This window comes from Schistocerca piceifrons, chromosome 7 (genome assembly GCF_021461385.2).
Source record: "Schistocerca piceifrons isolate TAMUIC-IGC-003096 chromosome 7, iqSchPice1.1, whole genome shotgun sequence".
In the NCBI taxonomy this organism is placed as follows: Eukaryota; Metazoa; Arthropoda; class Insecta; order Orthoptera; family Acrididae; genus Schistocerca; species Schistocerca piceifrons.
In genome coordinates, this window is record NC_060144.1 from 425736904 (window position 1) to 425753988 (window position 17085).

Here is a 17085-nt window from a genome sequence, read left to right on the forward strand (position 1 = left end):
CTGGTTTAGGAATCTCTGCCTGACCGCAATTTAATAAAAGTGGAATCTTGCTGTACCTTCCGGGCTTCTCCATGTACACCTTCTCTTCTTGTGGTTCCTGAACAGAATAATTATAATTACTACCTCAGATTTATTGCAGAAGTCAATCAGTTTTTCGCCTCTCTCATTCCTATTGCCAAGCACATATTTTCTCATAAATCTTTCTTCCATTCCTTACCCTACAACCTCACTCCATCTCCCACGACTTTTAGTCTCTTGACGTTCTGAACTCCCCGTTCGGTACCCTCATATCTCATCGCTTCATCTTCTGTTCGCAGCGTCGGCATGTATAACTGAACTATTTTTGGCGGTGTCTGTCTGCTGTCGCTGCTGATGAGAACAACTATAACACTGCTCACAGTAACTCACTTTCTGCCCTACCACTGTATTCGTAACGAACTTCTCATGTTCACCTCCCCCTTGGCAGTCCTCTCCTGGAAATCCGAATGGACAACTATTGCGGTATCTTTTGCCAGTGGAGAAATTATCGTGACACTTTATCAGTTACAGGCCACACATCCTGGATACGCATCATGTGTTTTCAATGCAGTGATTTCCATTGCCTTCTGCGTCATCAAGCCGTTCAACACTGCTGAATATTACGCCTCTCAGAGGAAGTTCCCTTAAGCAAGAACAAGAGGGGGCCTCTCTGTTCCACCCTCTTTGACAAGGCTGCTGGCAGAATTAAGATGACATCTAACTCCAAAAGACTTTGGCCATAATTTCTAATATCATTTATGGTAAAAATTTGAGCAGTTGTGAGATTCAAATCTGTGACTGAGGTCGTTTGATTATTAGTCAAATACATTACCGCAAGATCATGGGTGTAACTGCACTTACATACTACCTGGGAGTGGTGGCTTGTCCCTGATGCCTCATGATGATCCTTTCACTGTGCTGTACTGAACAAGAATGACACATCTCACATATTTTCTCTAATTATAGAAGATGAGGACGGGCTAGCCAGAACCTTATATGTCCATAGGGATGGGGCTGGGAGGAATGTCAGTAGAGAGAATAAGTAACCGGATACTCAAGGTTGATACCATCCAGAACTGACAGCGCCTTAAGTGCATGGGCTGGCTTTGGGGGAGGGGAGCTGTGGTACCTTCAATTCATCCATATAAGTCCATAGGTAGGCCTCTCAGCAAAAATCTTTACTAGATGACTGCTGATACTCACGCGTCGTTTTTTTTTTTTTTTTTTTTTTTGCAGAATCAAAGTGTTCAGCTCAAACTTTTCCCATACTGTTCTCATCTTAAAAACATTCTGGGGAATGTGTTGAATCCTTGATTTGGAGATAATGCTGGATTGCGATTTGTGACACAAAGCGGTGACGCATCGTGGTTACACTCCCGCTACTTAACTCTGCCTAGGCAGAATGGACTTGTAATTTGCACGTCTCTTGTTTACAGTTATTACTTCAAGCTGCCATTGCAGTTTCTGCGCTGACATTGCTTGCTCTTCACTCTCGCAGACTTTGGACAGAGAGTGTATGTAATAAATTATTTTATTAATTAATATTATCTAGCATTAATTTTTTGTTATAGTGATTGTTAATTATTTTGAAAAGTTAGTTCATGAGCCCACTCAACTCGTATATAGCTCCGAAAGCATACTTGACCTCTTAGGAACAAATAATCCTGGACAAATAGGGAGTATCATGACGAATATAGGGATTGACGACCACAAGGCAGTTGCTGTTAGGCTGAATACCATAACAGCTATTACCATCACAAAGAAACGCAAAGTACATCTATTTAAAAAGCTGATAAAAATGCACTTCACGCGTACTTAAGAGACAGTCTCCATTCCCACCGATATGAACACGGAAGCGTACAAAAGATGTGGAATGATTCACACACACACACACACACACACACACACACATATATATATATATATATATATATATATATATATATATATATATATATATAGCACATAAATTAATAAATGATGGTACTGATCCCCCATGGTAAACAAAACGGGTCAGATCGCTGTTGCAGTAGCAATGAAAAAAGCATGCCAATTTTAAAAGAATACAAAATCCCCAAGACTGGCAAAGCTTTTCAGACGTTCGAGTACAGCGCGTACATCAATGGGATATACTCTTAATAATTTCCACAATGAAACTCTGTTTCGGATTCTGGCAGTAAACCCAAAGGGATTATGGTCATATGTAAAGCATACCAGTGGCAAGACGCAATCAATACCTTCACTGCGCGATAACAACGTTGAAGTCACTGATGACATTGCCACTAAAGCAGAGTTATTAACCACGGTTTTCCGAAACTCCTTCACCAAAGAAGACGAAGGAAATACTCCTGAATTCCAGTCAAGAACAACTGCCAAGGTGAGAAACTTGGAAGTAAATATCCTCGGTGTAGTAAAGCAGCTACATCACGTAATGAAGACAAGGCCTCCAGTCCAGATTGTATACCAGTCAGGTTCCTTTCAAAGTATGATGATACAATAGCTCCATATTCAGCAACTGTATACAACCGCTCGCTCACAGGAAGTTCCGTACCTAAATACTGGAAAATTGCTCAAGTCCACCAATACTCAAAAAGGGAAATAGAAGTAATCCGCTGAATTACAGGCCCATATCACTAACGTCGATTTCCTGTAGAGTATTGGCACGTATAGTGTGTTCGAACATTATAAATTACGTCGAAGAAAACGATTTCTTGACACACAGTCAGTAAGGATTGAGAAAACATCGATCTTGTGAGACACAACTAGCTCTTTATACTCATGAAATAATGAGTGCTACCGACAGAGGAGGTGAAATTGTTTCCGTTTTTTTATATTTCCAGAAGGCTTTCGGCACCGTTCCGCACAAGCGTCTTCTAACCAAACTGCGTGCCTGTGGAATATCGCCTCAGTTATGCGACTGGATTCGGGATTTCCTGTCCAAATGGTCACAGTTCGTAGTGATAATTTCGATTACGCGATAAGTCACACAAACCTGGAGATTGTAAATTCAACTAAATACTTAAGGATTAAAATCACAAATAACCTAAATTGGAACGATCACCTAGATAACGTTGTGGGTAGAGCAAACCAAAGACTGCGATTCATTGGCAGAACACATAGAAGGTGCTAGAGGTATACGAAAGACACTGCCTACACCACGCTTGTCAACCCTATTCTGGAGTACTGGTGTGCGGTGTGGGATCCGCATCAGGTGGGACTGACGGATGAAATCTAAAAAATACGAAGGAGGGCGGCTCGTTTTTTGTTATCGCGAAGTAGGGGAGATAGTGCCACGGACATGATACGTGAATTTGAGTGGGAATAATTAAAACAAAGCCGTTTTTCGTTGCGACGGGATCTTCTCATGAAATTTCAATCACCAGTTCCCCCCCCCTCCCCCCCCCCCCGATTGCGACAACATTCTGTTGGCAACCACATACGTAGGGAGAAATGATCATCACGATAAAATAAGAGAAATCACGACTCGCACAGAAAAATTTAATTGTTCGTTTTTCCTGCTCGCTGTTCGAAAGTGGACAGATAGAGAGACAGCTTGAAGGTAGTTCATTGAAACCTCTGCCGGGCACGTTATTGTGAATAGCAGAGTAATTACGTAGTTGTAGATGTAGATGTTATTTAATAGGAATTGTGATATAGACCATAACGTAGTTTTATCAGATGTTCATCTTTTCTTCAATCCAGGGTATTTCTGTGCTCATATTTTCTTCCTCCTCTTCCATCTCATTTTTGCATGCACTTACATCCACTAAAACTCGCATCCCCTTACCCGTCCAAAGATCCATACCAACATGCACACATATGCACACTGTTTTCTCGATCTTTAGACTTAATACTTGCATTTTTTCTTCCGTTTATATTTTTTACCGATTAACGTTAAAGACGTTACTATTGCAGTGTCTAGGATAATATTTACCCCATCTTTGCACCTCAATATTTATGTTTATTATATTTTAGGGTACCCTCTTCAGAGCTGTTAGACATTACTGAATCCTCTTCGACGACTACAATCAGTTAAAGACAGAGGACAGATTTGTAGGCCGGAATAGTTAACGAAGTAAAATAGAGCTGTAGAACATTCATAAATCATGCTTTAGATTTAAAACTTCCTCCTCACTACCTGCCAAGATTTAAGTTACCAGGAATTCTCATGTTAACATCCCGTCACTCCAGTGATAAGGAAACGATGGGAAAGAATGGTGGCGGTATTATTTGCATTACGTGCAATTTTTCATTCTTCAGTCTCAATAGGTTACATGGGGAGCAATGTTACCACTCTACAGGCTAAAACACAAGCACATCATGGCAGGATCGGCAGTTCTCTCTCGTCGATGGATTCTACGTTCCGCTGATTGTCGTCGGGTACAACTGCTACCTGTCTGTTATGGACCTAGAATTCGGTATCAGTTTCTCTGTCTTAATATTGATTTAATGTTTTTGCTTGGGCTCAAATTACCTGAAGTCGTAATATTCGCTCCCTACATTTTGAGCACTCAGCGTCGAGTTTGATTTTTGTATACTGACCAGCCTACCCCCATGAACCATGAACCTTGCCGTTGGTGGGGAGGCTTGCGTGCCTCAGCGATACAGATGGCCGTACCGTAGGTGCAACCACAACGGAGGGGTATCTGTTGATGCTGAGGGAATTAGATTAGGAAATGAGACACTTAAAGTAGTAAAGGAGTTTTGCTATTTGGGGAGCAAAATAACTGATGATGGTCGAAGTAGAGAGGATATAAAATGTAGACTGGCAATGGCAAGGAAAGTGTTTAAGTGTCAGGAAGTCGTTTCTGAAAGTAATTGTGTGGAGTGTAGCCATGTATGGAAGTGAAACATGGATGATAAATAGTTTGGACAAGAAGAGAATAGATGCTTTCGAAATGTGGTGCTACAGAAGAATGCTGAAGATGGATAGATCACATAACTAATGAGGAGGTATTGAATAGAATTGGGGAGAAGAGGAGTTTGTGGCACAACTTGACAAGAAGAAGGGATCGGTTGGTAGGGCATGTTCGGGGTGAGGCATCAAGGGATCACCAATTTAGTATTGGAGGGCAGCGTGGAGGGTAAAAATCGTAGAGGGAGACCAGGAGATGGATACACTAAGCAGATTCAGACGAATGTAGGTTGCAGTAAGTACTGGGAGATGAAGAAGCCTGCACAGGATAGAGTAGCATGGAGAGCTGCATCAAACCAGTCTCAGGACTGAAGACAACAACAACATACTGACTAGTCCGTGGCATAGACATGCCCACTTTAATGTCAGCTACGACACCAAACTCACTATCAGCACCTCCTTGGAAGCAAAAGAGCCAACACCACCATCATCATATCATAAGATGTATATCATTTGTGTTAATAATCTTTTCATAATTTTCTAAAATGAGAAGCAGCGGCAGTCAGTATGTACTCTACAGCGGAACGGATAACGAATGAATTTAAAAAGTAAATAAATGAAAAGTTAGCAGTAGAATCAGAAGCAGTACGAGGTTTTGGATTGCCTTCCATCAGTGTCAGATGAGGTTACATTAACGGCGATTTGACTAGACTGACACTGAAACAGTAAGCGAATGCTTCGCAATACTGGAGAAAACGCTAGAAGTTGAAAAATAAAAATAACAGCAGGACATACATTATATTTATCGATACATTCCAAAGCTGGGGTAGCCACTTGACTCCAAAAACAGAGGAGGAACACCATGGATGTAGATAAAGAGTATCTACTATCTTCAGTCAAGTTCCAATAATTGGTAAAAATGTAACTCTTAGCCTACAAGTTTGATGTTCTATCGTTGCTAACGAAGTTCTGTCTCTACCATCGTGTACGTGGAAGAGCTTACGTTTCACTCTTGTCACTCCAGTTTCGCAACTAAATACAGTTTTTCCTTTGTTCATGGAGTATCCATAAAGAAAATTAAGTGTTTTTGAACGTAAGGGTATGTAATACTTTCATAGTGAGAGTCGTGAGCATATCCCTAGGATATTTCCATCAAGCAACTGCTAGTAACTTCACGCGACTTAATATTATATATTAGTCATATATGTTATATTATTGACTGGATTTTAGAAAAGCTGATTAGTCGCAAATGTGACCTAATTGAAGCAATGAAGGAGACATAAATCTCTACGACAAGCGGGGTGTGCTAATCTAAAGAAATAATTACACATGCTAATCTAAAGAAATAATTACACACACCTAGATCAAAGACGACTCCTCGTATCGCAGTGTAATGGATGTTCTATTGTCCTTGAAAAAGCTGTCAACGAAAAACCAGAAATTTAGGCATTCGATACTAACATTATTGCTGTGGCCACCTACCTTTCTATGACTTTTTCCATTGTCTTGTATAGATCCCTGCGGTGACGCCGAAAGATACCTGGTGCTGGCAACAGATACTTGTTTTTCTTCTTTTTAAGATACGTCTGCTCCACGAAGGTGCTGTTTGGGAGTTCGTAGGCTGCCGCCCACGCGAACCCCTCTGTGTAAATGCTGTACTCCCCCGTGAGTGCTTGGACGGACAGACACCACGCTATCTGAAAAGAGAGAGAGCTCTGCAAATCTAGCATATAGCTTCAACATGTCTTGAGCTATTAGACGGCGTGAGAAACGAACATAATTTTGAATCAGGTTGAGACATCACAACCATACTCAAAAATTTTATTTATCCAGATGAATATCTATGTAATGACAAATTACACGTAATTACTGGCAATCCTTTATCTGCGAGAACTTTGTGACAGTTAATATTATCGTTTGTAAAGAAGGTGTTAATTGATTTATTATATGTACGACACAGCAATAAGAAAAAGAGACATTCCTTCCGTATCGCCTGATCGACGCCTTTTGTCGCTGAGCTTTGTCGTTGAACGTGGGTCTTATTTTCAGGCGTAGATCAAATACACATTACGATGTCTAAAAATATTTCTTGCATTACGATTTCGTCTTTTTCATGAAAACTTTTCATTTCCAAATCACAATAAAATTTAAGTATTTACAGTGAAAGTGGAATATTTAAATAAGGAAGTTTTCGTTTGGTTCAAGATAATTTCAAACGCCATTTTGTGCATAATTTCCATTTACTTATTACGTTCATTAGAACCGGCACTCATTTGTTTGCACGAAGTCCGATAAATTTCTGTGTACAATTCTTCTGAAAGAAAACTGCTTTTCTTTTCACGGTCACTCAAAATACCAAACGAATCATTTCCAAGCTAACTGTGGACAGTAGTTATTTTTCAGTATTACAGCAAATAAAAGTTAACATCACTCTCAGTCATTCTTGCATTTGTTTAAGAAAGCGGTTAAGAATAAATTGAATGTACATTTGGCTACTGATTTATTATAACGTAACCGCCAAAGACACGGTTTCAGTCAATAGTTTTACGAACTTACAGCAGGCTGCAGATGATAATTAGGTCCGAAACTTGTCTTGTAATTGAAGTAAATTGTTGTAGTTCCATTGTAAGTGACATTGAGAAGTATCTCTTTTTATTTCTTTTCGGTGGCTGGTTTCGGAGACATGTGCCACAGTGATGTTCAATGCGGCACCACGTGAGACGCAACAACAGAATATACACCACTGTTATTTATATAGCGTTTACTGTTTTTGAGTCTGACATAGTGCCGCATTCGTCATGACTGCAGGGGGAGTTTTGGCACAAGGGCTATCGCCTCTTCTATTCGTCACACTTACGATACGGATGGTTCGAAAATGGACACAGGTGTCCAACACTATTAACCATCAAGAAATAAAAAAAAAATTGTACTTCTCAAAAGCAACTTACTACGGAGCTAAAACCATTTATTTCAAATAATTTTAGGTGATAATTCATGCTTTTGATTACCAGATTCTTAATTTAAAATCACTCTCACAACAGTTATAGGCGTTAATTTGTAAGGCATGCCTCAGGTAAATTTCGATAGCTTTTTGGGAGTTCCTCATTGATCTTTTACATACAAAGAAATCTGGACACAGTGGCAACAAGGAGCATACGACAGATGTAATGGCGCACATAGCGAAGAGTCCTGGGAGCACAATAACTGAAAGGCAGAAAAATAGCGTTTATTAATAACTATATTACTTGTCTAAACTATACGACTATTTTAACGTACGTAGCCTATAGAAAAATGCATCGCAGAACTAATAGTTCTCTTGTAATTATAAGTAAATTAGCCTCTGCTCGCAAAGGTGGTTTTTCATTTCTTTAGTGCACAACCGATATCAGAAATATCAGCACTCTCTTCAGATCCACCAGTTCAATTAGCAAAATATTCCAAAAGTACATTGCAACACTGCGTATTCAGCATAACAGCATTTATTGTATACTGTATGTCACAACCAGCCGAACCCCTAGCTGTTGTGGGATCTAATTAAATTTTCTGTACTATTATATGAAGTTACAATTATTCATAATCACAGATAAAATATGAATATGGTAATTTTTTCTGTCTTACGTTCCTTAACGTGTCATTGTATAATGTTGGCTACTAATTATATTTGAATGTAATGTGGAGAACAAGTGTGCATGCCACGCTTCACAAACATCATCCATTTACTTCGTCATGAACAAACGTGTATGGTAACAAAGCAATAAGTGACTTTAAGAACCACCATTGCAGCCAGAGACCAATTTATTAATAACTATAAATCATCACATGGCTGTGTTCCCATTATCTACTGCTATGGAAAGTCAATTTGTTGTCTGTTTATCAGACAAAATGTAGAAAACGTCTCAGTCCTCTGATTAATGACAATTCTCAATTCTGATCACTCCACAGTTATTGTGTTTCCAATATTACTTGCGTTAAACAAACTACAAATCATATCATTTAATTCTTCTAAAACCTGTACGTCAGGTTTATATTTCTCAAACAGGTGGGATTTCCAAAAACGGTGGGTCACCCGTTTTATTCTATTATCATGATGGTTCGTGTAAGACATCATCACTTAGGCTGACCCGAAGAAAACAGTTTTTGAACAAATTATACTACGTGTAATAACTTATGTCTGTGAGGCATGGACATTAAGTGAGTTCAGGGCAAGTGAGTTCAATGCTATATTACTAATTGTAGCGCAGACAGAAATGGAGCTATCATTGTTGGGCTACACATAGAAAGACAGAAATAAAGCAGTAGATATGAGATGTAGAACGAAGTTCAGTGACATAATGAAAAGTATAAATACCTTGAAATGGCAGCGGGTTGGCGTGTCGCTCGAGGAGAGGATGGTAAACGGTCAAGACAAATACTAGACTTGATCCCAGTTTACCAAAAAACACAGAGGGGAAGACCACCGGATATATGGGACAGAAACATAAGAAAAACAGCTGGATCCAGTTGGCAACAGGAAGCTCAAAGTCACTAGAAATAGAATAAGAGTGTAGCGGCAGCCGCCGAGCCGAGAGAACCAGCAGCAGAACAGCAGCAGCACTTGCGTGATAAACTGTAAATTAATTTAGTCTTTGTTTTCTGTTCACATCCTTCTGCAAAGAAGTTAACTGTACGTGTGTAGCCGGCCGAAGTGGCCGTGCGGTTAAAGGCGCTGCAGTCTGGAACCGCAAGCCCGCTACGGTCGCAGGTTCGAATCCTGCCTCGGGCATGGATGTTTGTGATGTCCTTAGGTTAGTTAGGTTTAACTAGTTCTAAGTTCTAGGGGACTAATGACCTCAGCAGTTGAGTCCCATAGTGCTCAGAGCCATTTGAACCATTTTTTTGTACGTGTGTATTTTACTTTGTAAACTAGTGCTTAGAGAATTAATCGCATTTTTTTGATTTTGCTTAAGTCTTGAGAATATTCTTGTGTAGGGAGTCTTCCTAGTGTAAGTTTTCCATGTAGAGAGATTTACTTCTGTTTAATAACTCACGGTCTCAGAGTTCAGTGACAAATACACACACCAACTTTTAGTGTTACTTTCTTCTCCTTTGGTATATTTTCAAACTCAGTAGCGCAATTTGAGACCTTATATCTATTTTATACACACTACGATATGGCTAGACACTGTGCTTGTTGTGAGCGGACACAAGGAGAGTTGGCTGCTGTCCGTAAACAGCTGGAAGCTGCGATGGCTACTGTCGACAAGCTTCTAGCTAATGCTCGAAGCTGGGGTGGCTTTCGGACGCCAGTGACGAGACCTGTGACACATTTGGTGTTGGTTTCTGAGGCCATCCTCGGCTCCTTTCTCCGGCTGGCTGATTTTGTGAAGACAATTAGCAACGCACTCGGGGTGCAGGCTAAGCTGTCTACTTGCAGCATCGTACCCAATTTTGATGGTGGTCCTCTAGTTTGGACAAGACTGGAAGGTCTAAACCAGAGGCTCAAACGGCTCTACCACGACATCGGATGCGAATTTCTCGACCTCCGCTATCGGGTACAGAACGGTAGGGTTTCCCGTAATAGGTTAGGCGTGCACTACACGCAGGAAGCGGCTACTAGGGTAGCGGATGGTTCAAATGGCTCTAAGCACTAACCTAACCTAAAAAAGCCCCATGTGCACGCCACAAGTACTTCGCTACCCTGCCGGCCGCTGTGGCCGAGCTTTCCTAGGCGCTTCAGTCCGGAACTGCGCTGCTGCTACGGTCGCAAGTTCGAATCCTGCCTCGGGCATGGATGTGCGTGATGTCCTTAGGTAAGTTAGGTTTATGTAGTTCAAAGACTAGGGGCCTGATGGCCTCAGATGTTAAGTCCCATAGTGCTCAGAGCCATTTTTGAACCCGCACGCCCCGTGATATAATTGGTTATGGACATTCTCTGTCATTGGCATCATTCGGAGTGGAGGGGCATGAGATAAACACAATGATCGCCCAGAGAATGTCAGAGTTCCAGATGTTGGGTGCATTACACTGTATTGAAGTAATCTCTCAATTGCCATCGTTGAGCTCCTTTTCAGCCTCTAACTAAGAATCAGTCTCTTTCACTATTGAGAGCTGAGCCCGGGTCTTCGACTTTGCAGACACGACAGGTGTTCAGCAATGGAAGTGGAAAACACATTTCTGCAGTCCGGTCTGCCGATTTGCCTTCAAAACCAGTCGCAGCCGCAATTCTGCAACAGAGACATGGCTGACACATCCATAAAAAAGACTGATAGAGTTGCAAACACATTAAATTATAACTTAGACTCTGCCGTCGACAAAGTTAAGGACGTAGTTCGTTTAGGACACTTCGAGAATGTCTACAACTGAAGTACGTCTTTAGCCACCAGTATGAAGTGCTTCGTCACTTTATTACAACAAATGGTATAAATTCCAACGCGTTTTCCACAAACCCTCAAAGTGCTGTTGTTTTGAAGCAGCATTTATCAACCGAATATAAGTTAAATGAAAAACTTCTTTAATTTGTCCGTTATAATGGCTGTTCACCATATTTAATTACAGTAGAACGCCTGAGACTAGAATTTCTAGTTTCTATAAACAAACTGGTGTTGTTAATCAACCGTAATGAACGACTTTGAATATATACGTTAACTGTCTTTAGTGCTGACTCGGGTTTTCTTGTGAAGCAGCGAGCCATCTCACACTCGGTGTTGATGAAGGCGTATTAGGAAAATTAGTTAATATAGCTTTTCATCAAGTCTCGAAACTAATTCTTTCATACACAGGCCAATACCAGGTATAGAAGTATGAAGCCGGAGTTTCCCTGTAGATGGTGCTAGTCGTCAGGGTAAAGCCGGTGAGACCGCGTTTGTAGCGCTATCTGCTACCTGTCACGGCTGCCGTCGAATGTCAGCACACAGTGATGGAAGTTCCATACATCGGCATCTGTTTCAAACGCCTAAACATGCCAACTTTTGTGCCTACGAACTACGATTTACTAACAACATTGGTTTTCTGTTGTCATTTGAATGAAACTGCTAAAGAATCGCATCGAATGCTTGTCGAACTTTTCGACAAACATGCTCTTGGGAAAACACAGTCTTCCGAGTAGTTCAAAAAATTCAGAAGTGGTGACTGTGATGGGAGATACGACGAGTGCAGGAAACCACGGAAAAAGTTCGAAGACAACGGATTACAGGGTTTATTGGATGAAGATGATATTCAAACTCAACGAGAACTCGCATAACAACTGAATGTTACGCAGGAAGCCGTTTCTCTTCGGTTGAGAGCTAAGGAAAAGGTGCATAAAGTGGGAAAATGGATTCCGCATGAACTGAGTGAAAGACAGAAAGCAAATCGAAAGACCTCTTGTGAAATGCTGCTCGCCAGATACAAAAGAAGGTCCTTTCTGCATTGCATAGGTGACAGTTGATTAAAAATGGATCCTAAGCGTTCTAAATCATGGGTGAATCCAGGCAAACCATCGACATCTACTGCAAGACCAAATCGCATAGGAAAGAAGACAATGCTCTGTGTTGGTGGAATCAAAAGGATAGAATCTATTATGAGCTGCTAAAATCTGGTGAAACCGTTAACTTTGATCGCTGCCAACTGCAAATGATCGATTTAAATCGACCATTACTGTGAAAAACGAGCGGAATATGCAAAAAGCAGCACAAAGTCTTATTACTCCGTGATAAGACCCAATCACACACAGCAAAGCAGGTCAGGGGAACGATCGAGGCGTTCACTTGGAAAATATTAGGGCATGCAGCTTATTCTAGACTTGGCTCCGTCCGATTATCGTCTATTTGCATCACTGGGATACACTTTCGCTCAACAACGTTACAATTAGTACGAAAATGTACGAAAATTGCGCGCTGACTGGTTAGCTTCAAAAGAAGACCTTTTTGGAGTGACATACATAGCCTGCCGGAGAGGTGGGAGAAAGGTATAAACAGCAATGGGACGGCCGCGGTGACCGAGCGGTTCTAGGCGCTTCATTCCGGAACCGCGCGACTGCTACGGTCGCAGGTTCGAATCCTACCTCGGGCATGGATGTGTGTAATGTCCTTCGGTTAGTTAGGTTTAACTGGTTCTAAGTTCTAGGGGACTGATGACCTCAGATGTTAAGTCCCACAGTGCTCAGAGCCATTTGAACCAAACAGCAATGGAGATTATTTTGAATAAAATATAGTCGATCAGTTTCAAACAACAGATGTGTCATTATTGCAACCTAATTCCGTTTTCATACTTCTGCACCTGCTACACTCCAGTGCTGAATTTTACACATTTATAAACAATTAACTTCGATGTTAACGCATCCTGCAATAAAGAAAATGGTTAACCTCCAGTTCTCGCTAACTGAATGGAATGGTGTGGTTTTGAAACGTCACGTTCGCCTCACGTATTGTGAACTGTACTATCAGGACGGTTTACAGACACCTCTTTCCGTCTTCTATACAGCTCGTAAGTCGAAATGTCACATCTGCGCAATGTTTTGTGAGATGAGTATTAGCTGCTGCTGTCTGGCCATCAGAAAACCAGCAGACCTGCATTCTGCTATCACTGACTCGCCGCACAACTACACTGTGCAGCATAGTGTGACAGTTCCACAGCCAAGTATGTGACGCGATCCTGCCTTCTGCAGCAGCAGCTAGCACACTTTACTTCAATTGAGGAATACAATGTTCCAAATCTCTGTCCGACCGTATAGATTTTGTTCCCCTGTGGTTTCCCTATATCAGACCAGACAAGTGCCAGGATTATTAGTTTGTGAAGCACACTGCCGATATCCTTCCCCATCCTTTCCTACATCGAGCGTCATGCTCTGTCTCTAAATAACCTCGTAATTGATGGTACGTCAAACTCCCATATTCCAGAACACTGATGGAACAACACAAAAGTTTTTGGCTCAGCCAGCAAAATTCTTTGAAATCCTGTATTCTACTAGCGCAGTCTTCTGGACGGTTATCGATCGCATTCGGGAGGACGACGGTTCAATCCCGTCTCCGGCCATCCTGATTTAGGTTTTCCGTGATTTCCCTAAATCGTTTCAGGCAAATGCCGGGGTGGTTCCTTTGAAAGGGCACGGCCGATTTCCTTCCCAATCCTTCCCCAACCCGAGCTTGCGCTCCGTCTCTAATGACCTCGTTGTCGACGGGACGTTAAACACTAACCACCACCACCACGGTTATCGATCAAACGTACCGCTAGTCCACACCGGCCCTCACTGAGCAGCGATGACTACGGGTGTAGTGGGATTCATTAGAGCAAAGCCAATCAGTGGCTGCCAACACCTCACACATCGGACGGTCTCTGAGGGTCCTTAGTTCAACTGTGGCCGACTCAATGTCTCCGGAAGCTGGCGCGTATTGCAAACCACATGCAGCAGACCATTTCACCATTTGGACGTAATGTAGTCATGAATGATGCTAGCTCCACCATGGCAGCAACCACTGTATTGATATATGGAATAATCAGACATTAAATAAAGTACAAATTTCTCTAGAATTATTAACTCATCTCTAGTCGAGGGACTGGATAACTCATCCCACTTACACCACAACAGACAACATTGCCCACTAAGTTTCAGAATAAAGACTGTACTGAGTGAACACCAATAATTATTTAGACTAAAAACTTTTCTTGTAACTCGACTTTAAACCGAACTAAAAGTGAGAAACAGTTTATCAGAGCCCCATACAAATTTCTAACACAATACACATAGTCATGGTAATTTGTGCGTGTGAGTTTTTAATGGATACGAAATTATTTTTAGAATTTAAAACGAAAAACTTGGGCTGCATGCAGTAGATAGTAAGAAGGTGAACGACCTATTCAAGTATCCACTAGGTACTGCAAGCACCAAAGATTTTTCACAGCTACTCAAAATTCACAAGCAGAAAGTTTCGAGACTGTCAGAACTGGGTAAAGAATATATACAAGTCTAGGGGAAATTATTTTATGCCATTCAGTCCATTTTAAGTAGGCGTCGTTATAAAAAGGTTTTATTTAAAAATTATTTTCTGATTTTTAGTCTTGTATGTGTCAAATATTTAATCGATTTCAAATACTTCCACGAGATTACAACAGATACATGTTGTAAATTTCAGGATTATTTCAGTTTATTTTCGTCTGAGTCAACCAATATACTGTGTGCTCGCACAATCCTCTCACGAGAAGACCTCGAACGAGAGACTCGGACTCACAATGTCTTAACAGCAACTGTTCTTACCACGAAACATTCGCAAGTGTAACAGAAAAAAGAGTAAACACTGATGGTACAAAAAGTATCCTACGTCACACAATAGAGACGAGAGCAATTTAATACTGCACTGATATCGCGTTCTGAGCTATGTTGAAAGTATCAACGCTCTAAGTCATTTACAGAATGATTGTGGAAACAAAGCACCTTTCGCCAGACACCACAGAAGAAAGCGAGTTAATGCTGAATTGTTGTCCACTTCTACGTTGAGAGTTTCAGGTCTATGGCTCGTCGGAAAATGATAATGGCAAACAAAGTACCCTCCGCCACACACCAAAAAAGAAAGCAAGCTGATATTGAATTGGCATCCTTTTCTGAGCTATTTTCAGAGTTTCAGGTTTCCTACTTATCGAAAAACTTATTTTAAAATCAACTGCAAAATTTGCGCCAAGCGGACAAGATAGCGACCTAATAAAGCGTTTTAAAAAGGCACTTACCCTAGGATGAAGCGGTTCGCCTGTTTGTGATAAATCCTCACAAGGATTGTATACTTTTCACTGTGATCGTTTATTACGTGCATTCATATCTATTACAATGGATTGCACCTAACTATAAAAATTTCTTCCGAGTGAATTTTTGACCAAATACCGCTAATCGCAACCTTTCAAGTACATGGAGCTTGCACATGTTCACGTTCTGATTGCTCGAAGATCTCAAGGTACGCATTTTGAGCATTGTTAAGATGATTTATTTTTCTTGGTTTGGCCCATATAAAAATCACGCAGAATATGGAACACATTTTCGAAAATTATGCATATCGGCAGTTTACATCTCTTAACATACAGAAGAAGGTCTCTCTTGTTACACAGAAATAGGCAGTTGAAACAGATTAAAGTACTTCCAAATGTTTTAGTCCAGTAAGTGTTTAGCATCGTTATTTCGTCGTGGCTATCGCACACCTGCACTGTCATGCTATTACTCACCACCAAAGTTACTAGTATAGTACAGAGAGTACTTAGCTGCAGGTCAGTAACAATGACAGTGCCTTACCGACCAGGTGCTGCCTTCAGGGAAGACTGCATATCGTCTGTGACGAGACAACCTCCTCTCGCTAGAAGCAGCAGGACCTACAGTCAGCGACAGCAGCGCTGCCGCGGTCGTGAAGATAATCCATCGCAACACACACATCTTCGGCCTGAAGGAAAGAAAAAGTGCCTCCATGAGGATTAACAACATATTTCCATGGATATTATTAAAGCGTGGCACAATAGCTTACATACAAAAATTATTTCCTGAACGACATCTTCGCTAACGATACATAGTTGCAAAAGAGTTTTATTTATCAACTGTTGGATATAGCTTGTAACAAACCCTTTATCAAAAAGAAAACCTGAAATTTTTATATTTAATAGTATTTACATACAGATGATACGCACGTAGTACTTGAAGGGAGAACACTGAACATTAGGAAAGTTCCGACATATTTAATGCTGTACAGTCACTAACATATGCTGTAGAAGGAGCAGACTGAACTCAAATTACCTGAACATTTCTGTTGGAATATAGTTCTTGCTCACAGTTTTAACCTCCTAGAAAACTTGAGATGTACCGCACATTAGAGTTTATATCAATCTCTGAGACAATTTAAAGAAGTAATAATGAATATGTATTAATTTAGTATAGTAGTCTTCATGTAATGCCTATCTACTACTGACTTTATTCAATATTCATTGTACTATTTAACTCACATAAAAATTTTTAGGGGTTGTTTTCCCATTATCATGTATTTTATTCATTTTCGTTTTGTTCTTGAGGGCTGCCTATGGGAGGAACAGAATAATATAACATCAAGACTATCTAATTTGAACTATAAAAAGTTGGAACGATAAACCAATGAAATATATCCATTACAAAATAGAAAGTAACTATGAATCCAAGTGAAATTCCTCTATTAACGACTTATAACACATATTAACAGAATCTTCCGTCGGTTCTTGGTAGAACCACATTATAATAAATGAAAAGCACCAGT

General features: G+C 40.7%; 1 protein-coding gene across 1 annotated transcript in view; it reads right to left on the reverse strand.

Annotated features, from left to right (window-relative positions):
- The window catches only part of LOC124805758, a 40836-nt gene extending 24595 nt beyond the window's left edge, over positions 1–16241 (reverse strand). The window contains exons 1-2 of the mRNA XM_047266325.1: positions 16104–16241; positions 6356–6570 (exon numbers count right to left, since the gene is read on the reverse strand). Of these exons, the coding sequence (XP_047122281.1) occupies positions 6356–6570; positions 16104–16241 (353 nt within the window). The remainder of the gene's footprint in view (positions 1–6355; positions 6571–16103) is intronic.
- Between the last annotated feature and the right edge of the window lie 844 nt (positions 16242–17085).